The sequence below is a fragment of the Melospiza georgiana genome, chromosome 6 (genome assembly GCF_028018845.1).
Source record: "Melospiza georgiana isolate bMelGeo1 chromosome 6, bMelGeo1.pri, whole genome shotgun sequence".
Classification (NCBI taxonomy): Eukaryota; Metazoa; Chordata; class Aves; order Passeriformes; family Passerellidae; genus Melospiza; species Melospiza georgiana.
Window position 1 is genome coordinate 57,096,953 of NC_080435.1, and position 24,179 is coordinate 57,121,131.

The 24,179-nt window shown below is 48.6% G+C and overlaps 2 protein-coding genes across 7 annotated transcripts in view; both read right to left on the minus strand.

The window, feature by feature from the left end:
• Positions 1 to 3,370: 3,370 nt before the first annotated feature.
• On the minus strand, positions 3,371 to 12,954 carry AKAP5 (A-kinase anchoring protein 5). 6 transcript variants are annotated; one of them, XM_058026197.1, is made up of 3 exons: positions 12,366 to 12,954; positions 11,719 to 11,850; positions 3,371 to 11,034 (listed from the first exon to the last, which is right to left on the minus strand). In XM_058026197.1, the coding sequence occupies exon 3, from the start codon at positions 10,404 to 10,406 to the stop codon at positions 7,812 to 7,814; it is 2,595 nt and encodes an 864-aa protein (XP_057882180.1). In that variant the 5' UTR covers positions 10,407 to 11,034; positions 11,719 to 11,850; positions 12,366 to 12,954; the 3' UTR covers positions 3,371 to 7,811. The 6 variants fall into 6 exon arrangements, with proteins under 6 accessions (XP_057882180.1, XP_057882178.1, XP_057882177.1 ...); XM_058026195.1 differs by lacking the exon at positions 12,366 to 12,954 and adding an exon at positions 12,209 to 12,273 and having other exon boundaries at positions 11,730 to 11,850; XM_058026194.1 differs by lacking the exon at positions 12,366 to 12,954 and adding an exon at positions 12,209 to 12,273.
• Positions 12,955 to 15,119: 2,165 nt separating this feature from the next.
• Positions 15,120 to 24,179, minus strand: part of MTHFD1 (methylenetetrahydrofolate dehydrogenase, cyclohydrolase and formyltetrahydrofolate synthetase 1) — a 40,296-nt gene continuing 31,236 nt past the window's right edge. Inside the window, exons 22-28 of the mRNA XM_058026605.1 lie at positions 24,042 to 24,083; positions 22,928 to 23,028; positions 22,038 to 22,215; positions 21,564 to 21,671; positions 20,225 to 20,377; positions 16,213 to 16,316; positions 15,120 to 16,031 (exon numbers count right to left, since the gene is read on the minus strand). Of these exons, the coding sequence (XP_057882588.1) occupies positions 16,227 to 16,316; positions 20,225 to 20,377; positions 21,564 to 21,671; positions 22,038 to 22,215; positions 22,928 to 23,028; positions 24,042 to 24,083 (672 nt within the window). The 3' untranslated portion in view covers positions 15,120 to 16,031; positions 16,213 to 16,226. The remainder of the gene's footprint in view (positions 16,032 to 16,212; positions 16,317 to 20,224; positions 20,378 to 21,563; positions 21,672 to 22,037; positions 22,216 to 22,927; positions 23,029 to 24,041; positions 24,084 to 24,179) is intronic.

The following is a 24,179-nucleotide window of genomic DNA, read 5'->3' on the forward strand; positions in this document are numbered from 1 at the left end:
AGTCCCATCATTAGGAGTACTGAGCTGATGAACCACAGTCATTGAGGTGCCTTCTCTTTGGGCTCTGCAGCTCCTATTTTATGTAAAGATGGGAAGATTGGGGCTCAGATCCCCCCTGCCAAAGCCCCTGAGCATGAGCCGACTCTGCAGCCAGCTCAAGTGAGCCTCTGCAATGCCACAAAGTGCATTCAAGGCTGTCATAATGCATCTGGGTGCTGGCCCCAAAATGCTGACTCTACCTTGGCTGGCTCAACCACCAGAGCACGAGAAACAATTTCAAGATAGGTAATTTGAAATATTTTGAGCTCTGATGCTGCTGGATCCAACAGGTTCTGTGATTCTCAGGCTTCTTAAGATGCATTACAATGTGTGGACAAAACTGTATTTATCACTCCTTGCAGTGTGGGGTCTGGAGAATGTTGTTTTTTTGCCCAGTGAGAAGATTGAACAGGGAAATGAAATGTGCTGTTGGGATGTAGACCTGAAGCAGTGAGCATTACATTTAAAAATAAGGCCATGAAATACTGCTATCATGACATTTCATTTCTTCAGTCAAATGCTGATACTGAATAGTTTTCTGGTATTTTGGAGGCAGAAAGTATTTATCCTGTGTACGTGAAGCCTTCAGAACTGCAGTGAAAAGTGACCTCAGCATATGCAATTCAGCATCATTGAAGGGGACCTTGGGCTATCAGTGGCCAAACTTCATGGCTTATGGAAGGCCTCCCACAGCAATCAGCCCACAGGTAATGCCATACCTCTGCTATGATTAATGGCAGATTCCCTGTTTAATAAAACTCAGACTCTTCCCTTCTTGTCCAGGATTGCCAAAACGACTGCAACAGAGTGGGCTTCCCAGCAGTCCAGCACTAAGAAAATATATTCTGAGGAATAAGAAATCATGAGGGAAAAGGTAATGAGGATGGATATGTCCTAAATTACATGCTGGTTAAATATTTGCAACCAGAGCTGTGCCAGGACTGAGCTCCCTGAGATGCAATCGCGGCATCTACAGGATTTGCATGTTTCATTAAGAAAAAGTAATGACACAACTTCAAAAGCAGCCTAGGAGAGGAAATGATCTCCACCAGCTCTAAACCAGAGGCTGCACCCTCAGAACAAAGGCAGGGCAGAGCTCTCAGCCTTCTCTGGGTTTCACTGGGTGGAGGTGGCGCTGAGAAGCTTTGGGGGTTCCAGCTTTGGGGGTGCCTCGGGGGTACCCGCCGGGATGCAGCAATGTTCAGTCCGTGTGAATCCTCTGTCACTGGCACAAACGCTGTGGGGAAACGCTGTCTAAAGCCCTCTGTCCCTCCTGGCAGTCCCCGGGATTTGCTACCCATTGGTTTTAGGACATAAAGCCCCTTATAGGCGCCAGGGCAGGGCAACCAGGGCAGCGAGCCATGGAGGGTGATGGATGCAGGAGAAAAACCTCCTGGCAGGCAGGCAGTGGTGTCAGGCACCCAGACAGGATCCAGCGGTGGGCGTGAGCCTCGCCGAGCCCCAGCCCAAGCAGCGGCAGCGGCGGCCGATGCTCCGCGTCACTTGTGCCCGCAGCCATCCCTCCGGGAGGGCCCCGCTCCCGCAGCGCCGCCGGAGCCAGCAGGGCGGGCGGCCCGGCCTGTCATTAGGGCCGAGCATCCCCCAGCGGGCTCTTTGCCCCATTCGCTTACTCATCGCCTCATGGCCGGGCTGCGGGCGCGCCTTCCTGTCGTGCCTGTTGCTCCGGCCGCAGCCCGCTCCTTGCCCCACGCACGGCTGGGAGCCTCGAACCTCCCAGCGCCTCGGCCTCCCTGCCTTGCTCCAGCTGGCAAATGGAATGCAAATTGGGTTTCAGGCTGTCTGGGCTGCGCCGGCGCCCGCCGCCTTGGTGCAGTCTGCGAGCTTTGGCAGGCGGGGAGCGGCGGGGGCCGCCGGCGGCAGCGGCACCGGAGCCGCTCCCCCTGCCCTTCCCGGGGATGCTCGGCAGGAGCCGCTCCCCCTGCCCTTCCCGGGATGCTCCCCAGGAGCCGCTCCCCCTGCCCTTCCCGGGGATGCTCGGCAGGAGCCGCTCCCCCTGCCCTTCCCGGGGATGCCCCGCAGGAGCCGCAGCCCCTGCCCTTCCCGGGGATGCTCCCCAGGAGCCGCTCCCCCTGCCCTTCCCGGGGATGCCCCGCAAGAGCCGCTCCCCCTGCCCTTCCCGGGGATGCTCGGCAGGAGCCGCTCCCCCTGCCCTTCCCGGGGATGCTCCCCAGGAGCCGCTCCCCCTGCCCTTCCCGGGGATGCCCCGCAGGAGCCGCTCCCCCTGCCCTTCCCGGGGATGCCCCGCAGGAGCCGCAGCCCCTGCCCTTCCCGGGGATGCCCCGCAGGAGCCGCTCCCCCTGCCCTTCCCGGGGATGCTCCCCAGGAGCCGCTCCCGCTGCCCTTCCCGGGGATGCTCCCCAGGAGCCGCTCCCGCTGCCCTTCCCGGGGATGCTCCCCAGGAGCCGCTCCCCCTGCCCTTCCCGGGGATGCTCCCCAGGAGCCGCTCCCCCTGCCCTTCCCGGGGATGCTCCCCAGGAGCCGCTCCCGCTGCCCTTCCCGGGATGCTCCCCAGGAGCCGCTCCCCCTGCCCTTCCCGGGGATGCCCCGCAGGAGCCGCTCCCCCTGCCCTTCCCGGGGATGCTCCCCAGGAGCCGCTCCCCCTGCCCTTCCCGGGGATGCTCCCCAGGAGCCGCTCCCCCTGCCCTTCCCGCCCAGCTGCCATCTCAGCAGGTCCCGTCTCGCCGAGCTGTCACCGCGCCGAGCCCTGACACGCCGCGGCCTCGAGTCTTCATTAAAATGGCAAATGGTGAGAGCAAACGGGACACGAGCGACGGGCGCTGGGGCGCAGGGATGACATCCATCCCTCTCCAGATGGAAATCTCTCAGGGACAGAGCGGTGCTCGGTGTGTGCGTGCACCGGTAAGGAGCTGGCATTGGAAAGGCAGCGCCCGAAAGGGACCCTGCTGGGTAGGGGGGTGTCACCTCTTCCAGACCAAAGAGCTTTGGAAGGCAGATCAATGCGAGGTCTAACTTGAGGACTGACAGGGTGAATGCCAGCTCGAGCTGCAGATGATACTTTCATCTGAACAATCTGAATTGCAAAACATGTTTTCTTACTGTCTCCCTCCCTTTTGTATCCAGCCTGTCAGTTTTTATATAACGAAACCTACTTTAAAATGCTGGGTTTGGGTATTTTTGCTGAAATCCACTTTTTGGCTAAGTGGACTTTAACCTCACAGCAGAAAAATCCCATCATTTGGCACAGAACTGCACTCTTCACAATTCTCTGCAAAAAGAAAAACATGTGAAAGCTTTGCCTCCTAAAAAACATTAACCTATATTGTATAAGAAATAACATCCTCTGATTAGGTGTTTTTTAAAGTCATATTTAATGTTAAGATTTTGTCCGTTTGCAAATGAAAAGTATTTCATTATTTTAGTACTACCCAACAAGAGCTGACAAGAACCATTTCTCTGGGAAATAAAACTGCAGAGGTAAAATCATATTAAAGCAATTATTTAAATCAATCTGTTTCCTTGGAGCAGTTCGTTTTGAGTTACTCATGTTGAAAGGTTCTATCTATAACACATGAAATATTAAGGCTTCACTGCCTGTACATGTGGGTCTGGCTTCCTTCCTTCCTTCCTTCCATCCATCCATCCATCCATCCATCCATCCATCCATCCATCCATCCATCCATCCATCCATCCCAAGAGCAAACCAGGATTCCCATGTGTTTTGTGAATTTACTCAATTTCTTGCATACATTTGTGGGGAAAAAACCAACAAAAACTACCCAAACTCCACAAAAACAACAACGAAACCCCCCACAACTGCATCTTCACTTTTATACATGTTGCATATGAGAATGTCCACGATTTATGCAGGGATTGCACCTTGGATTCAAACACCAGGCTCCTGCTGCTGTAGAGTCAGTCCTTTGAAGCCCATGGAGCTGCCATGACCTTCAGCAGCTGGAGATCTGCCCCTGTGCATTTCTAATCCATTTCTGGTATCCCAGGGCAGGAAAGAAAATGCAATATTTGTTTGTGCCATCATTGTCTACTGGCAGTTTCCACAAGGAACTTTTCAATGGATTCACCTGTTTTCTGCTGGGCTCAGTGTTGTCTTAACAGAAAAGCTTTTTATCCCCCTGGAAGCCTTTTTGGGTATGAGTTATACTATTTAAACACCCTTTTCTTTGCTGCTAACATAAAAAAAGCTGTGGGAGATGAAAATATTCAAAATGATGCAGCAAAGCAGGGAGAGGGAACTTGTTGGATGTAGAGCTGAATTTTTTCCCCTGAGGAGAGCACTGGGAACATCTGGGACAAAAGCAGCAGCACAGGCTGTGGGGTGAGCAGAAGAACCACTTCCATTATTCAGAGCAATGAATTTCTGGGTAAGGAGCCAGACAGCTCAGAAACAAGCTGAATAGGGCCATAAAAATTATGGGATATCAGGAAAAAATTCTTCCCTGAGAGGAGTGTCCAGCATTGGAATAGGCTGCCCAGGGCAGTGGTGGAGTCACCATCCCTGGAGGGATTTAAATAATATGTAGATGTGGCACCTGGGGACACAGTTTAGTGGTGGCCTTGGCAGTGCTTGGTGATCTCAGAGGTCTTTTCCAACCTGAATGATCCTGTGATTCTATGATAACTCCAGATTATTTTAGCTGTTGGTGAGGATGATGGTCCTAAAGTCAGGCCACCCTTTGGTGCTCTGGCACAGCCACATCCTCACAGGTTCCCTGGTTCCCTTTCACAAGAGTAAATTCATCATTCCTTCTATGAAAGAATAAATGTTTTATTAATGTTCTACTCTCTAATCATAAGGAAGGAGCAGAGAGTCTTAATTAAGTCATTAGCAGCTGTTATGAGCCTATATTTTGTTCTGTAAACCTGAAAGAATAGATAGTATTAACACCATTAAAAATTTGTAACTCCTTTCCGTCGTATTTTGTGCACGTTTTAAACTGTCCCAAGAAATTACATGAAGGACATTATGCAAAAAACCCCCAAACAATTAGGGTGTGGGACTGATTTGAAAGTGCCAAAGCACCAAATGTGCTGCTCCCCTTCCCAAAATGCCAGCCCAAATCTGAACACTGTGAGCACCACCCTCATCAGTCTGCAGAGCCTCAAACATTTTCCTCTGGTGCCACGGGGTATCTAACAGGGAATTTAACCATGGGGCAGCAGGGTGGCTTTTCTTAGCTGCCAGAGATTTGTGATCCTTCACAAATTCCTTACAGCAAGCCCTGGGCAGCCAGGACTCTGTAGTAGAAATGATTGACCAGCAACCCAAAGGAAATGTCATAGAAAGGGCAGAGGAGGAGCAAACCTCCAAGGAATTTGGATCTGCCACCAACATTTAAGATTTCTCTCTGCTCACTGTATGACTGCCTGGAAAAGCTGGACACAATGGAGCACCCCTGTGAGTTAATCCTTTCACATCTAAAATCTCTCCATAGCTGCCCACTCAATCACAAGGCAAGAAAACAACAGGTACATTCAGCTTTAATGAAATAATCATCAGTTCTATGTACAGCTATAACAGAGGGAAAACCAGATACAAGAGAGGATGCAAACCCAACCCCTGACACGGAGCAAGTCACAGGGCAGGGCTGGACTGGGCATTTTTGCCATTCTCCTCCTTCTTTGAAGACGTTTCACCTAGAAGGCAGTACTGAAATAACACCAAATCCTCCCAAAACAGCTTAGCAGGCTGACAGAGGCTGACAGCCTGGCCCTGGGGGGTAATTTTGTGTTTATTTACTAAAGCTTGGACATCCTCCTCTGCAGCTGACTCCAGTGGGATCCCACAGCAATGCTGCAGCCCTCTGCTCAGCACCAGCCTGCCACAGTGCCCAGTGTAATCCTGTAAGCCTCTCCCAGCACCAGGATGGCTTTTTCCCAGGGTGAGCTGTGGCAGCTCCAAAGGTATGTCTAAAAGTCCTTTAAAAGTCCCTTTTTCAAAACTATGGCAAAATACCTGGAAGGACCAGTATGAAGTACAAAGCCATTAAAATTGTACACACTGAATTATCAATAGCTGATAACTTAATAAACAAATTCACAGGAAGAAAAAGACACTTTTTTTTTTTCTTTACCACCCTCTGGGTTTTTTTAAGTTTTACTTGCACAGAGATGAGCTGTGGCTCTTGCTGCTGGCAGTCCTCTCGTGACATCGAGGAGATGTTTTATCAAGGTTTAAAACATGTTTGTGCACCAGATAGGAGGGACAGGTACAGCCCTTGTATTTCAGCAGGAATCCAAAGCCTGTGCTGGGCAGGGAAATCTCAGTGCACGGTCAGTGAGCAACCACCGAGCACGGCTGCTATTTCTGTGCCAGCTGAGGAACACGCACGAGAATTCTCTCAGAGGAACACACTGCCTTGCCCACAGCTGGACACAAATCCCAGCCATGCAGATGCAATCCCATATTTTTAAAAGGCTCCTTTCTCCTGGGGTGCTGGTAGCTGGAGGTGATGCTCACACACACACACACGGTGCAAACCCCTCGGGCAGGGCAGTTCTGGGGTCTGACAGCAGTAGGATTGTCCAGGCATTTTCCAGCCATGTCCTCATGTCAGGATTTTTTTTCCCTGAGGACTTTGCTAAGATTGCTCCAGCATTTCCCTGCATGTTTCAGAGCGAGCTCCATGGCGTGCCAGAGCCTGGTGGCAGCGAGCCGGGCACAATGCGATTCCCAAGGGATGCCTGGGCTGGATGGAGGCGGGAGGGCTTTGAGGGGGGAACGGTGCGGGACAGGCTCCGCCAGCAGCCGGGGATGCCAGCGGCACCCAGACCAAACCAAAGCAATCCTAGCCTGTGCCGGCAGCACATTGCAGCTTCCCCAACTCTGCTGACTGCTAACACGCATGCAGCTCACTGCTATTTATATCGCATGCCATGGATAAAAAAATATGCTACATCCGAGGAGAGCTTCAGCACGACACCGGGATGGGGATGGAGGAAGGCGAGGGGGGCGAGGGGCTGCCGGCGGCAGGGCTGCTCCTGCCGGGCCAAGCCCGTGATCCCGCAGGGAATACTGCCCGTCGAGTTCAATGGTGCGAGAAAGGCTCCCCCAGCAGACGAAGCGCTGTCGCTTTCAGCCCGGGGTCAGCAGGGCGAGGCTGATGCTGAGCTTTAGCGTGTCTGGAGATGCACAGGCTGCTCCTGACAGGGGAGAGGCCGAGGGAAGGAAGGAGAGAGCTCGCTGGAACCCGCCGGCTTCGGGCCACAGCACTGACCGCGGCTCCTGGCGCCCGAGCCTAGCAAGGGCTGGTCACAGCACAAAGCACAGCCTGGCATTGATGGTTTCTTGTTAATATTGCAGACACTTTGCTCTTCCTCATCTGCAATAAAGGCCCAGCGAGGCTCCAGCTGTTTCAGCGTGCCCCGAATCCACCCCAGCAGCAGGTCGGCCACTCGCTGCCTCTCAGGGCCTTTCTTCCAACACATGGTATGCACAGATCTACAGCAAGAACAGCGGGGAAACAGGGCATGGGGGAGAGCAGAGATGTGGCCGTGACAGAAATGTGCCAATAAGTGGAAATACAGTCACTGTAACACCTTAATGTTTCCGCAGCTGTGGCCAGTGGCGCTGTCTGAAGGCCCAGGGGACACGCTGCCCTCAGCAGGGCCTGCCCACGTCCCGGGATCGTTTCACATGGACACAACTGAACGGGCATGCAGAATGAACCACACTGCGGCCCCGGGAGCTCTCCCAGTTCTCCACACACCCCGCAGGCCAAACGGAGCTTGAAATCACTCCCTCTGCCCTTTCTCTCTGGGCAAGGCTGCCATCACAGAAAGCTGTTGTGCTTATTCTGTTCCAGGGCCATTTCGTTGACCAGCTGCTCTATGGATGACTGAATGGCCGCCTTCACGAGGGAGGAGGCGGTTTCTATGAGGAGCAGCTCATACTGCTCCCCAGTTCTGTGCCCCTGGTCAGCGAGACCTTTCTCCTCTGCCTGGGGACTGCCACCAGCCTCAGGGCCCTCTTTTGGACCAACATCAGCGTTCCTGTTTGATTTTTTATTCCCTTTTTGCTTTTTTTGACGCAAAACTGGGGATGGCTCATAGGCCTGGTCAGAGTCGGTGTTGTCAGAGTCCTCAGCTTCGGTGATGGTGATGACGATGCTGACACCGGGGCCTGCATTTGCTTCTAGTATCTGACGGCTGGAGCATTCCTGCGCACTTGCTGCCTCTTGCGCACTTGCTGCATCCTGCACAATTGCTGCCTCTTGCACACTTGCTGCCTCTTGCACACTTGCTCCCTCCTGCACACTTGCTGCCTCTTGCACACTTGCTGCATCCTGCACACTTGCTGCCTCTTGCACACTTGCTGCATCCTGCACACTCACTGCCTCCTGCACACCTGCTGCATCCTTCACACTTACTGCATCCTGCACACTTGCTGCATCCTCCACAATTGCTGCTTCCTGCACACTTGCTGCATCCTTCACACTTGCTGCCTTTTGTGCACTTGCTCCCTCCTGCACACTCGCTGTCTCCTGCACACTCGCTACATCCTGCACACTTGTGGCATGCTGCAGGCTTGCTGTATCTTGCATACTCTCTGCATCCTTCACACTCTCTGCCTCCTGCACACTCACTGCTTCCTCCACACTCACTGCTTCCTGCACACTTGCTGCCTCCTGTGCACTCTCTGCATCCTGCACACTTGTGACATCCTGCACACTTGGTGCCTCCTGCACACTCATGGCATCCTGCACACTTGCTGCATCCTTTGTGCCTGCTGCATCCTGCACATTTGCTGTGTCCTTTACCCTCTCTGCATCCTGCACACTTGCTGCATCCTGCACACTCGCTGCATCCTGCACACTCGCGGCATCCTTCACTGTTGCTGCATCCTGCACATTTGCTGCCTCCTGCACACTCACTGCTTCCTTCACACTTGTGGCATCCTGCACACTCACTGCATCCTGTGCACTCACTGCATCCTTCACACTTGTGGCATCCTGCACACTCATGGCATCCTGCACGCTCACTGCATCCTGCACACTTGTGGCATCCTGCACACTCACTGCATCCTGCACACTTGTGACATCCTGCATGCTCACTGCTTCCTGTGCACTCACTGCATCCTTCACACTCACTGCATCCTTTACACTGTCTGCTTCCTGCACACTTGTAGCATACTTTACACTGACTGCATCCTTCACACTTCCTGCCTCCTGCACACTCACTGCATCCTGCACATTTGCTGCCTCCTGCACACTCACTGCATCCTTTACACTCACTGCATCCTGCACATTTGCCGCCTCCTGCACACTCGCTGCATCACCTCTGGATGTCAACTCACTGAAATCAGTTACAGTCTCCTCAGCTTTGCACTCCTTAGAAAGATTTATGCTCTTTTCCAATTCATCCCTTTCAGGCATCTCTTTGGAGATATGAGGGATTTCCTGGCACTCTGTGATTTCAGGGGCATTGTCAGGTTGATCTTTAGAAGCAGGCACTTCAGGAGCAACTTCCCTGCCCTCCTCATCGTCTGTGGCTGAGGGCAGACTCTCCTCCTGCAGTTTGTCCTGGGCTGTTTCATCAAATGTCTCTGAACTGGTTATCTCCAGCTGAACAGTGCACTCCGAATGTTCTGCATCCCGTGTGGGCTCTGTCAGGGGCTCACTCTTCCCAACAGAGGTGTCACTTTCCTTTGCTGTATGGTTGTCCTCTTTCACTGAATCCTGGTCCTTTTTTATTGCATCCTGGTCCTTCTTCACTGTATCCTGGTCCTGCTTCATTCTATGCTTCTCCTGCTTCACCGTATCCTGCTCCTCCTGTGCAGAGACTGGCCTGAGGGACTCAGATTTGTCCGTCGGGGCCAAATCCTCTGGCTCCTCAATAGCCTTATTCACAACACCCATCACTTCATTTGCTTGAGCACTGCCCTCTGACTCCTCCACTGCTTCTGAGGGGCTGGGTTTTTTCTTACCTCTGGAGAACCTCACACAGGGCATCTTCACCCCAGAACTCGCCCGTTTCTTTGGGAGTTCTTGTGCACAGCTCTCCTCAGCGTCCACCTCCAGCTGCACTTGGGAATCAGAGGGCACCTTCTTCCGTGAGGAGGACTTCTGCCTTCTCTGAGGCCTGGCAAGGTTTTTGATGGCTGCCCAGGTCCCTCTGGAGGATCGTGGTGGATTGGAAGCCTTGGCCTCCCCTTGGTCAGCACGGACACATTGGCTTTTCTCCTCTGAGGCTCCTTCGCACGCATCCTTCACAGTCAGCCCCTTCTTACAGGACTTCTTTCGCTTCTTAAAACACAGCATGGAGGGTTTTTTAGCTTGTTCCTCTGGTGGGGAACATGTGGCCCCTGTGCTGGGAGTCTCTGCCTCTCTTGGGTTCTCCATTTCAATTTCCTTAGCTGCCTTCACCATATTCTCTTCTCCTTTGTTGGCGTTGTGCTGCCGATTTTCCTGATCAATGCTTCAGACACAAGAACTGCAGAGATGCTCAAAGTGCATTTTTTTCCCCAAACGGATTTCCAGATAACGTTTGTTGCTTTGTAACGAGCCTATGTGGCAGTGAGAAGAAGTTCTGCTGGAGCCGTCGCATCCACTTTATAACTCCCACTTTGCCTTATTACTCACTTTATCACCTCTCCAAGGAATCCCTGGTAGATGTGCAGCTGAACAGGCTTCTCCTTGGCTTTGCTGGCCTCAGTCACTCTCATCTCTGGAGCAACCCACTTCCAGTTGGTCTAACTGTATAATGGCCAGGCTGACATACCTTTTTTTTTCCCCCAAAGGATGACAAATCAAGCCAAGAATTAACAATTTTTATTCACCCCACGGACCTGGAAGGAACTTGCACTTTGTGAGCTCTCTGCAATTCCACATTGCCCAGGGAGCTTGATGGAGGCACCAGTGGAAGCAGTGGCTGTTTTCTGCCCCCCAGTGACAAGGTCAGACGCTGCTTTGCCTTGGCTTTGGTTTCTGCTTCAGTTCCCCTCGCGTGTTACATGAAATTTGCTGCAAAGCATGACCGAGGCTTTCATCTTTTTATCTGGAACACAATAAATGAGTGATAAGACCCGTAGAAAAATTTTTTAAAAGTACTAGAAAGTTTCTTCTCCCTAAACATTTCATTTTGGGAGGCAGACCAGGGCTGGATGCACTATAGCACGTTTTTTTCACTAATTAGCATCAATACCCAAAGGCAAAATAAGGCCACAAGATGTCAACCCAGTGATGTTCCACCACAGAAAGTACTATTTTGCTATTTTATGTGGTAAAAAAGGACTTTTTTTTATATAACTGCCCATAATATGGTGAATACTTATTACACAGGCACACACATATTTCCTTCTCCTACGGTTTGCTAAATCCTTTCCCCACTGCTCCATATGCACTTATAGTTCCAGCTAGGGAAATTACACCCTGAGACAGCAGATATTTTTATCTTTAATGCACCATATGACAATATGCAAAAACAGAGAATACAAAAAGGAGGCTTGAGGAATACAAAAGCGAAATCACATGGCAAGAAGGGAGCTTATTTATACTACGTGCATGCCTCCCATGGCAACCTCAATTAACACCGTGTGTGCTCATCAAAGACATGATGTTGTAAGATGTGTGTCAACCTTAGCAAAAAAAAAAAAAAAAAGAAAAGAAAAAAAAAGGAAAAAAGCTCTGCCTCGAAATATCACCAGAACCTTTTAGACAGAACGATGCAAAAAGGTGTTACCACAAACAGACCAACTTCTGCAGGACGGGCTCGGGGGCTCCGGGCAGGGCTTTACACGGCATTTCGTGCTCTGCTTTTCAGGAGTAGGGTGATTAAAAGGGGGTTCCGGGGCACGCTTCCCCCGCAGCACATCTGGGTTGTTAAGAGATTATTATGATTTTAATGAGGCTATTTTAAGGGGAACCGAGCGGAGCTGTCAGAGCCGTGCGAGCGCAGCAGCCGCTGCCCCGAGCGCATCCCGCATCCCGCATCCCGGCTCCGCCGCCTCCGCGCCCCGCAAGTTTTGGGGGCGTTCGCGGGGGCGCAGCAGGACCCGCCCGGCACCGCCGCTCCCCCGCCGGGTCCCCCCACGGCCGGACCCCTCCGAGGCCACGCGGGGCTCGCAGGGCAGCGACCGCCGAGGCGGCCCCGGGACCGCGCTGCCGCCGCCGCCCCCGCGGGTGCCCCCGAGGCGGAGCCGCCCCCGGCCCCGCGCCCCCCGCGCCCTCACCTGCAGCCCGGCCCGGCCCGGCCCCGCTCCGCTCCGCGCGGCTGCGCTGCCGCCGCCGCCTCCGCCGCAGCCGCGCCCCCCGGGCCGGCGGGGAGGGCGCTCCCGCAGCCCCCCGCCCCCCGCCAGCCCCCGGCCCGCCCCCCGCCCCGGCCGGCACCTGCTCGCCGCCTCCTGCCGCCGGGGGCTGAGCGCCGCTCCCCGCTCGCCGATCAGCATCCCTTCCCCTGGCGGGGCAGGATCCCCCGCCCGCTGGCACAGCAACCTGCCGTCCCCTCCCGGGCTGTGCACGGCAGCTGCAGACCCCAAAACCGCCAACTTGAGCTCGGGGTGAAGGTCCTCCCAGCAATCGAGCTGCGGTTTGTAGTTCGGATCCCAGCGGCAAGGGAGCCCGGAGCACGCCCCGCGGGGAGGAGGGACCGCTGGGGGTTTCCTGGCTTGGTGGGAAAGGTTCCTGGCTTGCTCTTGGCAGCTGTTTTTTGTGTCCCGCCTAAAACCTTCGCAGCCTTCAGCACTCACTGTTGGAGGTGCTGCAAGAGCTACACCTTTGGAGGTGGAGATAAGGACAGCCAGCTCTTGGCTTCAAACTAATCCATGCCCAAAACACCAGAGAAAGTGCCTCTTCCATCGGAGCCTTTCTTCTCTCCAAAGCAGCTGAGATCTGACTTAAAAAAATCACATCTCCAGCTGTGATGATTGATGGGAGAGCCTTCAGAAAAAGGACTTCCCAGTGCAGCTGATGAACTACAGGAAACTGCAGTTGAGATGCCCGAACGTCCCCATTCATCTCCACGGGGAGCTGACGCCCACAAAGGCTTTACAGACATTAACTGCTTCACAGCGTGTTTGCACACGAGAAACTGAGCAAAGCAGCACTCTGAACTTGCAAGTGGCTTCCAGTGTAGGCCAGGCTTAGAAAAACACACATGGCCTCCCCCCTCCTCAGCTTCTTCATGGGAAAAAAGGTACAAAGTGGATTAGTTGGGCTGAAACGCCAGCCAGGAGGGCTGAAAAAGTGCATTGAGCATCACAAGGAATTGCCTTTTTAAAAGCTCCCCTCTGAGATGTGTTTGCTCGCATTCACTCAGGATAATAAACTTCATTTGGAAACAGCTTCTCTCCTGAGGTGGGTGGTGGGTTCTAATTATGATCCACTGCTTTATTAAAGCCAAGCGAGGCCCTTCAATGCAAGGAGCTTTTCCCTCGTTGCAGTTGGAGGCAGGAGGGAGGGAAGCAGACAATGAGGATGGTAATGTGAGGCTGGGGAATGTGGTGGTGTGATGGAGGCAAGCTGCCATGAATCCCCTCGGGAGCACTTTGCATGGAATCCAATTATTGCCGACTCTCCAGGGGCAGATGGCAGCACCAGTGGCTGTGGTGAAAGGGAAATAAAAGCCAAACAAAGCATCAGGTCAGAAGCTGGGTAAGCTGGACAGGAGATCCTGGCCCAGCTGGATCCTGTTTTCTTTCTGGGGTGCTGGTGACACACAAAAAGCCAACCAAGCAACACCTTCTCCTCTTTCTTGTCCCCAGCACTACCTAAAACCATAAGTCTGTGTTATTTCTTACAGGATGTGATGCGGTGCTCTCACAACAGCACAGCACAGGGACGGATGGCTGGAACACCAGCTAAGGAGCAGGCCCACAAATAGCCCACAGAGAAGAAATTTGTACATAATTAGTTTTTTCTCCAAGCAACAGGAGGAGAAGAGAACCAGTGAGTACTTAGCTAGGAGAAATTAAGTGTCCTCTGTGTCCTATTTGACAGGACAAGACCTAGCTGGCACCCTTAACTGCAAAGGCGAGTATTAAAAAAATAACCTATTTATGTATCCATCCTGCAGGAGAGAAGAGAGGTTGGAAGTGCAGGTTAGAAAACATTCCCCATTGATCTCTGGAGATGCTTGGGGCTGTTTTTTTGGCCCTTGTGCTTTGTTGTTGTGCAGCAAACCCTTCAAAGCTCGTGCCTGATCCGGCGCTGTGCCTCACTGCAGGAGGGGGACTAGCAACCTCTTGAACCATCTCTCTCAAGCACATGGCTATGATCTCATGCTAAACTAAAAGGAGGCTAATCTTAGCATAAATTTGCACTTATCCCATCTTTCATAAGCATAAAATGAAGGTGGAACACAGAGCACTTGCAGGAAAAGCAGTGTAGCAGGGAAGATTAAATGTAGGAACTGACAGCAGCCTTGGCAGCATCCTCCCTGGCACCCTGCTCCAGGGAAGGCTGGGCCCAGGGGCTGCAGGGACCCCAGCCAGGCTGGGCAGCACTGGGGGAGCCCCTCCTGACCCCCTGCAAGGGCACTGAGCCTGCCAGGAAGCCCTTGGCTGGATTGCATCAAAAGGAACATTTCAGGAGGCTGTGAATGCATCTCAAATGCTCTCATAACCATTTTAAGTGTTCTGTCTGCTTGTGTCACAACCAGGTAACTTTTATGTAATTATTCTTCCCTCCTGCATAACTGAGGAGATAGAGATCTTTCTCTCCATATCCATATATATATATATATATATATTCACACACAGTATCTGTGTACTACAAATGCTCTCCTACGTTGGTGCACACCTACATCCTGATCCTCCCAGTTCTCACCAAATTTGGAATGTTTTTAGATTCAGTTCTGATACAAGCAGATGGGCCTCATGACTGTTAATTCAGATATTCTGCAGTCAGATGCAAGGATCTCACATTCACAGAATAATTCAGGTAGTTTATTTCCTACAGACAACATACATCATCCAGGGAAGGAAACCAGATTAAAATACACACACCCTGGTGCATTGCAGGCTACTTATTACTGCAATAATCACTCCTACATGTCAATACAATGATTGCTGTTGTGTGTAGTTAATCACAGAAATAAATCCTAATTCAGTAATCTCAGTGCATACATTAAAACCCAAAAAGCACTTGAAGTATTTGCCAGTTTATTTGTATTAGTTAAAAAATTGGCAGCAATGCTATCTTCATGTTACAAAATGATTTTTGGCCTGCTGATAAAACCTGCTACAAATCACTTGATCACTATTCACATTCTCTATTGATCAGAAAGGTACCATGTGAAACAAGGCCTGTCAATGGTGTAACTGCACTTATGGTTGAGCAGGAAATGGTTCCAAGGACACATTTGGCAGAAGCCACAGATATGGGCCAGTCCTTCCAGATCTGCTCTGCAGAGCTTTCATTCCACGAAGAGAAGAGCACAGCAGTCACAGCTGGGCTTGGGCTGTCTCTGATGTGGCTCAGGTGCCTGCAGGAGAAACTCCCAGCAGAAGGCAGGGGAAGCACTTGTGGAGAGCCCTGGGGAGCAAAGGGGATCCTCCCTGCTCCTCTGAAGTGACACTGGAGCAGTGCCAGGGCAGAGCAGGCTCTCCCGTAGTGAGAACAGGAACAGAGGATTCCACAAAGGGGAAACTGCAGCCAGCAAGACTTCTAAAGATAATACATGTGCAAAACCCTGATGGTTAAGACAATTAAAGTCCCAAGATTGTTTCAAACAGCTCCAGCTTTAGGATTTTTAATTATTAAAATCATGTCACTGAATCAAAAGAGGTCATTAAAGCCAAGCTTCTGTATTCTGCTTCAGCTACAATCATGAAGAGGGAGGTTTGCAGAGGAAGTTTGCTTTATATGCTCAGTGTCAACTATCTTGGAAGGCAGTAGTTTAAAAATTATTACAGATTAAAAGTTACTGGTTGATTCTTCAGTACTCCTCCTTACAGTCACTTCTTGCACTATATTCTCACTGATGTCTTATTCTGACTTTAAAAAAGATCAGAGCACAGTTCCATTTACATGACTCATCAGGTGTTCTTCTGGGAGCTAAAAACAAAAATAAAATTTAATTACTATTATATAGTACTGCAGGCAACTTTCAGGCTGAATTATAATGAAATGTCACTTGGAAACATATGGCATAATATGGGATTGGCTTAACTCCATTATCTCAAGATCTTTGCAAAAATAAAGCCCAAATATTGAAGGCTTTCAAGAAGGCACCAACCTTAATCATTCCTTTCAGAAGAGCCCATTTACTTCTCCTGACACTGGGTCCAGGTCTATATCATAGAAGCAGGGTCTTGTAGGGAGTCCTGGCATAGTGCTCATCTGGACAACAAGAGACACAATGTTAAATGGCAGTGGCAGCATTTTTGGGCACAAGATCCAACACTGAAGACTTGGATGGCAACAGCTCCTGAACACCAACAGAGCAGAGAATGATGGCCATGGATTGTTTTGAAGCACCCCATGAGAACCAGAAACTCCTGGCTCAGTAAACAGATATGAAGATAGTAAACAGATATGAAGATTTGCTTTTTTTGAGGATTAAGTTTGATTTCTGCAGCTGCAAGTAACTGAGCCCAAGATCTGGCAAAATACTTGGCTATGCAGCTGACCAGTTCACTGTTGGAGGAGTGTTTATGGACTTTGCTGTGATGAGACAATTACTTCTGAAGTTTTCTGAGTACTAAAGTGAAGATACAAATTTTAATACAACTTTGCCAGCTGTAAAGGCTCAGTTGATTACAATTCCTTGAGAATCTAGAACTAGACATGTTAAATAATTAGGAATAATTACGGAACACACTCAGAAGGGCTGTTCAGAGGCAGAACTGAAGCTCACAAAGCAGCTGCCAGCACTACTGCCTCAGGCCAGTCCTCTGCACTTGTCCCACTGCTGAGTACCCAGTTTCAGGGATGCAGAACAAGGCTGGCAGGAACTACACCTGACCTGATTTATCCTTGCAGCTGACAGCATTTCCCCTCTCCTGGGGCAGCATTTAGCCCAGCAGCACACACAGGCTGAACATGGACTCTACAAGGGTCCCTGACCATGTCTGGTACTTTGTGTCAGTGGTCATTAAATGCTTTTATAAAAAGGGAGAACTTGAAAGGTCTCATTTTCTATCTGCATCACCCTGCCTCAGCTTTCACAGTCAGTATTGTTATGCCTGTCTCCATTAGATTAAACATCTCTTTGGCAACCTGGTATTTTCTCCCTGAGCAAGTATTTTGCACGCTAATCAAATTACCTCCCCATCTTCCTTCTGATAATAAGCTAAGCAGCAAGAAGGCAAAGCTCTGTTGGTGAGGTCTTTTCTGCAGTTCTCAAAACTGGTCAGGGAGCTTTTGGAGTCCCAGCCCATTTTCCTCAGCCATTTACAAGTGCTAACACCAGTCCCCCATGTACTGTACCACTGCAAGTCTTTCATGGGTTATGCAGAGGTAAAAATCACTAAAGTCCCCTCTTTGTAATGAATTCTGGGGCTGCATTAGCTTCTTATGAGAGCCACTGCCTTCCCAGACAGAGAAGAGGAGGGTCACAGAGAGGACCCCCATTCCTTGTCCTTGTGCTCAGCTGTATAAATATTTTGCTCTCAAGAACATCTCACAGAAGTATTAAGAGGTTCAAAGTGCCCAGAGGGGTTTTCCTGTTCTCAGCTCTCAGTCTCTGGCCACGAAGAGCAAGAAACTTCCTATTTATTTATGTACCACTGGAGACTCATGGAGCTTTGCAGATCTCCACCTCCAGATTCAGAGGGCCACAGCAGGAGCTCAGAGAGTGACATTCAATAGAGTAGGAGGTGCTGAAAATGTGCCTGACTTTGCCATTTCTTGCACTTTCTATTTTGAAATGAACAGTCAATTTTTCCTCCTTTCCTATCCAGAGGGCAGCCCACAGTGGCTACTCTGCTATCTATTACTTCAAGGCAGTCTGCTCAAACCCCAAATTTCCATGCAGTGCAGAATAATTTCCATCCAGGCTACTAATTTTCTATACAAGTGTCTACAATGCTTCATGCAGTTATTTTCAGAGCTGAAGGAATGAACTTTTTCTCATTTATCCTCCTCCCCTTTAATACCACATGTGCTCAAAAGGAACACAGGGCAATTCACACTATTTACTTCTAAGAAAAACTTGGACCACCTGGGTATAATCAAACCCCTTGCATGATTTCAAATAAAACCAATACCAACCAAACATATATTTGTTGCTCTTGTGGATTTTTCAAAATAAATGAAATTTAGGATCTAAAAAACAGAGCTGAGTAACATAATTGTTTTCAATTCAGCAGCAGCACCAGAAAAGAACCAAATCAATCTGAGTCCAATGATTTATTTCATTTAAATCTAGATAACCTTTGAAATTATATTTCCTTAAAAATTTCACAGTATTTCATGGAGGTACCACAGTTTCAACTTTAAGCCAGAAAGGAAAATTCCAGACTTCAGAACCTGAGAAAAAAATAAAGCATGATGTGCCTTTGTGATTAACTTCAGATAAAAGGAATAGGCACACACCAGTGATTAATTTCACCTCACATTTATCCTAAAAGCTTCTGCATAGAGCTACATATTTGTTGCATTTTCAGCTCACAGTTCAATGGCTGCTGCCTAAAATTTATTCTGAGGCTAACACATCCCCTGCTGAATGGGTTTAAAATAAGGATCTGATTCAAAATGCCCCAGATTGTTTCTCAAAAGGACATCCATTCCCTGGGCTTTAGACATCACAGAAGAGTGATCACGTCCCAGCCAGAAGACTTATTGTTAACTCTGGCAGAATTAACACCATAATTTGCTACATAGCCAAGAAAACATTAGGAAATGGGTACAGGAGCAGAAAGGAAAAAGTCCAACTCCATAGAAACTGAAGACATCAGAAAAAGAGCCAAAATGTTAGTTTTAATGTCTGAAAACATCTCCCTCTTGTTTACTCATTAATGCAGTGTACCCTTTCCTTCTCCAATGCTTATGGAATAAATAATAAAATAAATCATTGTTTGGACTAAATCTTGGCTTGCAAAAAATGCCATTTATAACAGGAACAGGCATGCTATCTTTCATTCTATCCCAAAACACACATTAGTCTTTAGAACGTGGATGAGCCAGACTTTAATCAGGATGTGATTACCTTATTTATGCTGGATAATCTGGAAACCTTAACTACCTTTAAAAAAAAAAATTCAAAGAAAAAGGCAGCCAATATTTGGCTCTAGCTAGCATTTGAAGGAAGAAAGGATCCAACTCTTAAATCAGCAAACTTCATCAACTGAGTCATGCACCCCTAATGCTTCTAAAACTTTATTACAACAAACATGTTGAAATGAAGACCTCAGGAAAAGGTTCAGGGCTAGTAAACATGAAGAAAAGCTGCTTGCTCCACCTGCCTCATGCTCTAAGGTAATCTAACTAGTTGCTCAACATTTGCCCAGAAGAGATTCCCCAGGTAAGATTTCCAGTGGATCCTTTCATCCTAGTGCTGTTTCTAGAGATGCAAACCTGAAGGTGGGCTCATTTTGCACACAGCTCCTCTTTCTGCCAGGCAATTCATAACAAAGCTGCTCCAGGATCCTGTTTCCATTGTTGCTACTCTCTCCCCTCTCAGCTGACAATATGTCAATCATATCAAAGAACAGAAACTAAAAACTGAAGGGCACAGTGAAATGAGTTGCTGGAATTGTTGCAGGCTGAACAGCAAACAGATGGTCAGCAAAACCATGAGAACCAAAGAGGAGGGGAGCCTGATGAATGATTGATAGCAGAGCTCAGCTTTGCTTTGGAGGGGTCTCATCCAGAGACATCTGCTCTGTAAGCTTAGGAGGGGTTGCCTTGCTGTGCCCTGATCCCCAGCTGTACACAGAGGTCACCTGCAAAGTGTTTCACCAAAAAGGAAAGCCTCAACAGCAACCAGGTGGGCCAAGGATTTCTCCCTCTACCAGCCTGCTGGTCCTGCAACTCACAAACTACAGAGCTCACCCTTTTCTCAAAACTGAGGAAAAGAGATGTGGGACCTGAGAAATACAGCAGGGGCTTGCTAATTATTCAAATGTGAAATGGTCTACTTCAGCCTCCCTCTTCCCCGAGAAAAGCCCCTATGAAGGCACCTGATACACTGGACTGTTAAAACACCAAGTGTAAATGACAAGGGCTCTCCTAATGTAGGACACTTAACAGAAAGTGACTCCTGGAATGCACATGAGGTTTTTCCCTCACCCACAGCTGCCACATACCGTTCCCACCAGGGGATACAAGAACCCAGCCCCAACGCTGGCCCGAATGTCTCGGATTGGCAGAACAAAACCTGTAGGTGCTCCTTTTTGTTCAGGGTCATGAGACAATGACAAATGAGTCTTAGCCATGCAGATTGGCAGGTTTCCAAATCCCTGGGAAAAGAGAAAGAAAATGAATGACATAAGTGGAAAAACCAGTAATTTTTCCAGTACAAAAATCTAATTGCTCTATTGTGCCACTCTCTGCAGACATCAGGCATTTTATTCCCCAACAAGTGCTTCATCCTCAGCCTGTCAGATCCACTGATCATGCTACATCCCCATTGCTTCTCTCTCAAATTCTCTCCCCATCCTCCATTAAGTACTAAAGAAAGAACCACCATGTCCCTTGGCACATCCAGCTGAGGAAAAAATTAGTGGCATGGAAGTGTCGGATATACAACCTTGACAGCCAACTCTCTTCAGCCTACTCTCCTCCCAAAATGTTGAACAGCTCAGAGTTAAAGTTTTGTTCAGATGAAGTCAGTGTTTGATCAATACAACTGCAGGTTGTGAGGAAGTGGCAATTGCATGCCTTTGGGATTTTGATGGACTTGTAAAGGAATATATAAGAAGCACGAAAGTGAGAAGCTCTATATACCAGTAGTAAATGGACTGCAAAAGGAAAATTGGTTACAGCACCCTGAAGCCAATGAACTCCCAGTCCTCACATTGCTTTTCTCTTCAAAGACCTTCAATAATGCAGAAGCAGGTAAATTGACAACAATTTCACATTTAAGAAGAGCAAAAGCAACACCGCAACCTGAAAACATTGAATTCAACAACCAGATGGTAGGTTCAAAACTTAAAAAACTTTCTACATTAAGTCTTGTATAACCCACAGAACTCTTTCCCCAAAATAATTCTGACTGAGAAAAATCCACATGGAATCAAAAACTGATTAGTGGAACTTGATCTCAATGGAACAAGACAGAAAAATAATCAGAGACTATTTAAAACCAGCGTAATGAGTTGTAATTCCCTAATTCTCTAAATGCTGAAAGACTGGAGAGTATAGCAGGGAAAGATCATTAAATCCTCCTACCCCTTCTCCCCAAAACTATCACAGATGGGTGGTACTGGGCCACATGAATGAGTTCTGTCTTCTTCACTAGAAGACAAAGTCAATTTCTCCTTTCCTACATCCTTTTCTTTGTCTGCCATAGCAGCATTTAATGAGTCCTGGATAAGGACATGATTTGAGTGAAGATTCCCTTGTAACACAGCTTCAACACCCCTGTTCAGTATGATGATTTTGAATGGAAAGCACCACTGCTACTAGGTGGTGTGGAAAACTCACCTGCTTGGTGTACAGGGCAACTTTCTCCTGTGCTTCTGGAAGTAGCTCAATGTCTCTTGCCCCATAGACCTGCTGGGCAATAAGCCTGATCTTGTCTACAATAGGTAGCTAGAAAAACAAAAAAGACAGGCAAGTCAGCATGGCCAGGGCACAAAGCCCTGCAGCATCACAGCAGTTTCAGATCCTCCACACATCATCAAGTGCACTTCTACAGACATAAGGCTTAATTGCATTTGCTGTAGAACAAAATACAGAGTAATTTGAGAGCTTTCAAAACATGTTTCAATATTTCAATGGGTACCCAAAACAGTAAGAACTGACTAACTAGGTCTGTGAGACTCGTGCAATCAATGTTTCAGTTCTAATACCACATTTCTTCTCAATTTCTCAGGCAGCCTTTTAGCCCTAAACAACTTAAGCTAGGGAAACCAACTGATATAAACAAAGCATCTCTGCAATAGTGCAAGTTCCTACCTCCACATTATAGAGGAACCTGAAGTTGTTGGGTGCCTGGGATGCTCTCTGAACAGCTTGGGCCAGGGCCAGGGCTCCTTTCCCTCCCTCTGCCCAGTGACTGCACTCCACAGCATCGAATGCTCCTGCCTCCTTTGCATGTTGGACTACAAGGGCCAGCTCAGCCTTTGTATCTGTCCTGCAAGGAGAAAGTTTGCATGTTTGTACCAGGATGCACACACAGTTAATTTAATGTTCATTCTTGACAAGACCCAAAATGTGTCCCAAGAAATCACAGCCAGCAGAAAGCTGCACAGGGGTTATCCACCACAGCCTCCTCCTTGGCTGTCTTCAGCTCTAACACCACAGCTCAAAGTACCTCTGCTGCATAAAAAGACCACACAGTGGTTGTTTGATGTGCAGTACAACATGCAGAGCCCAATTCATACATTTTCCAACAATGCAAAACTGTGACATTCCAGTATCTGAAGAGAGCCTACAAGAGAGCTGGAGAAAAACTTCTTACAAGAGCACGTAGTGACAGGAACAAGGGGGAATGGTTTCAAACTGACAGTAGGTTTAGATTGCATACTAGGAAAAAATTCTTTACTGTGAGGGTGCTGAGGCACTGAGACAGGTTGCCCAAGTGTTGTAAGTGTTCCTGTTCAAGGCCAGGCTGCTGGGGCTCTGAGCAGCCTTGTCTTGTGAAAGGTATCCCTACTCATGGTAGGGGAGTGGAACCGGATGATCTTTAAGGTTCTTTCCAACCCAGGCCATTCTGTGGTTTTATGACTGTATGGAAATGCTGCCAACAACACATCAACAGCACTGAGAATGAGAGTTTGTGTCAGACACAGAACATGAAGTGGCACAGTGTTACACCCTGCACCTCCCCATCCCAGCTCACTCACTTGAAGGCATTGACAGCCACGACCACCGGGACACCAAACATCCGCGCGTTCTGGATTTGCTTGTTGAGGTTGCTGCAGCCTTTTGCCACCAGCTGAAGATTCTGTGGAGAAGCAGCAAGCAGAAAGTGTATTTTATCAGGGGCAGGGAAACTTTTTTTCCAAACCCACTAAACCAGAAACTAACGGTAAAAATGTCAAATGGGAATGAAACCACAAAGGCAAATCCCCAGTGCTGCTTTTGGAACAGTCCAGACCACTGCAAGCTCTTGGACAGGAGACAGGAAAATGAGTGACTACTTCTGATGATCACTGGTTTCAGCTCCCAAGTCAAGGTAAGAGAAAACATTTTTTATCACCTTTTGTTATGTTTAAAAAGTTAATGCCTGTTCTCATTAACTCCCCACAGAAAAGCCTCAGTTTCCTCTCTGACACATTTCTCTTTATATATTAAATATCACCAGCAGTGAATTTCATGAAATCCATTTGAAGTCTGTGGCAACAGCTTTTAGTTTACATATATTTACATTTTGCAGCATCAGAGACTATTCCTGGAAATTCAGACATTTCATCCCTTCCTATGCAAAGGATAATATATAGAGAAGCTCCATGAGAGAAAGAGCTGCAGCAATGTAAAGAGTCTGATCAATTATCCAAAGGGTACACAACCATTCAAGGCATAGGGATGGAAAGTGAGACTTTAGTTCACTTTCCTTGCTTGCAAATGAGGGGGGTATAAAAACAAAATCTGCTGCTAAGAAGAGAGTAATTAGAGAGGCACTCTGGATATTTTCAGAGACAATATTTCAGCTAAGCAATTACTCCACATTGAGAGGGTTGGGGAAACAGAGTAGATACTACTATGAAAAACTGAGCATACAGAGTGAGTTAAGGAGAAAAAAAGGCTCTGAACACTGGCTAGGTCAAGGACAATAAATATTTGAAAGAGAAGAGCCAAGGTAACATTTAAAAAAAAAGAACATTACAGCTTGCATGAAGAAGCCTTTCTGTGGCAGCTAAGTAAGTGACACACTAGTAATCCAGGCATGCACTGCATGACACCATCATGTCATGGCCACAGTTAGCTGGTCCACTGTCACAACAGCTTAAAGATTACCTCTTCTGTGTATTCCTTTGGCAAAGGTACCCCAGCAGTGACCTGTGGAAAAAGGGAAAGAAATAGAGTCCCGTAAGACTTTTATCCATGACAGCAATCCCCACTTGATTCTTATCAAGATACAACACTCTACTCCAT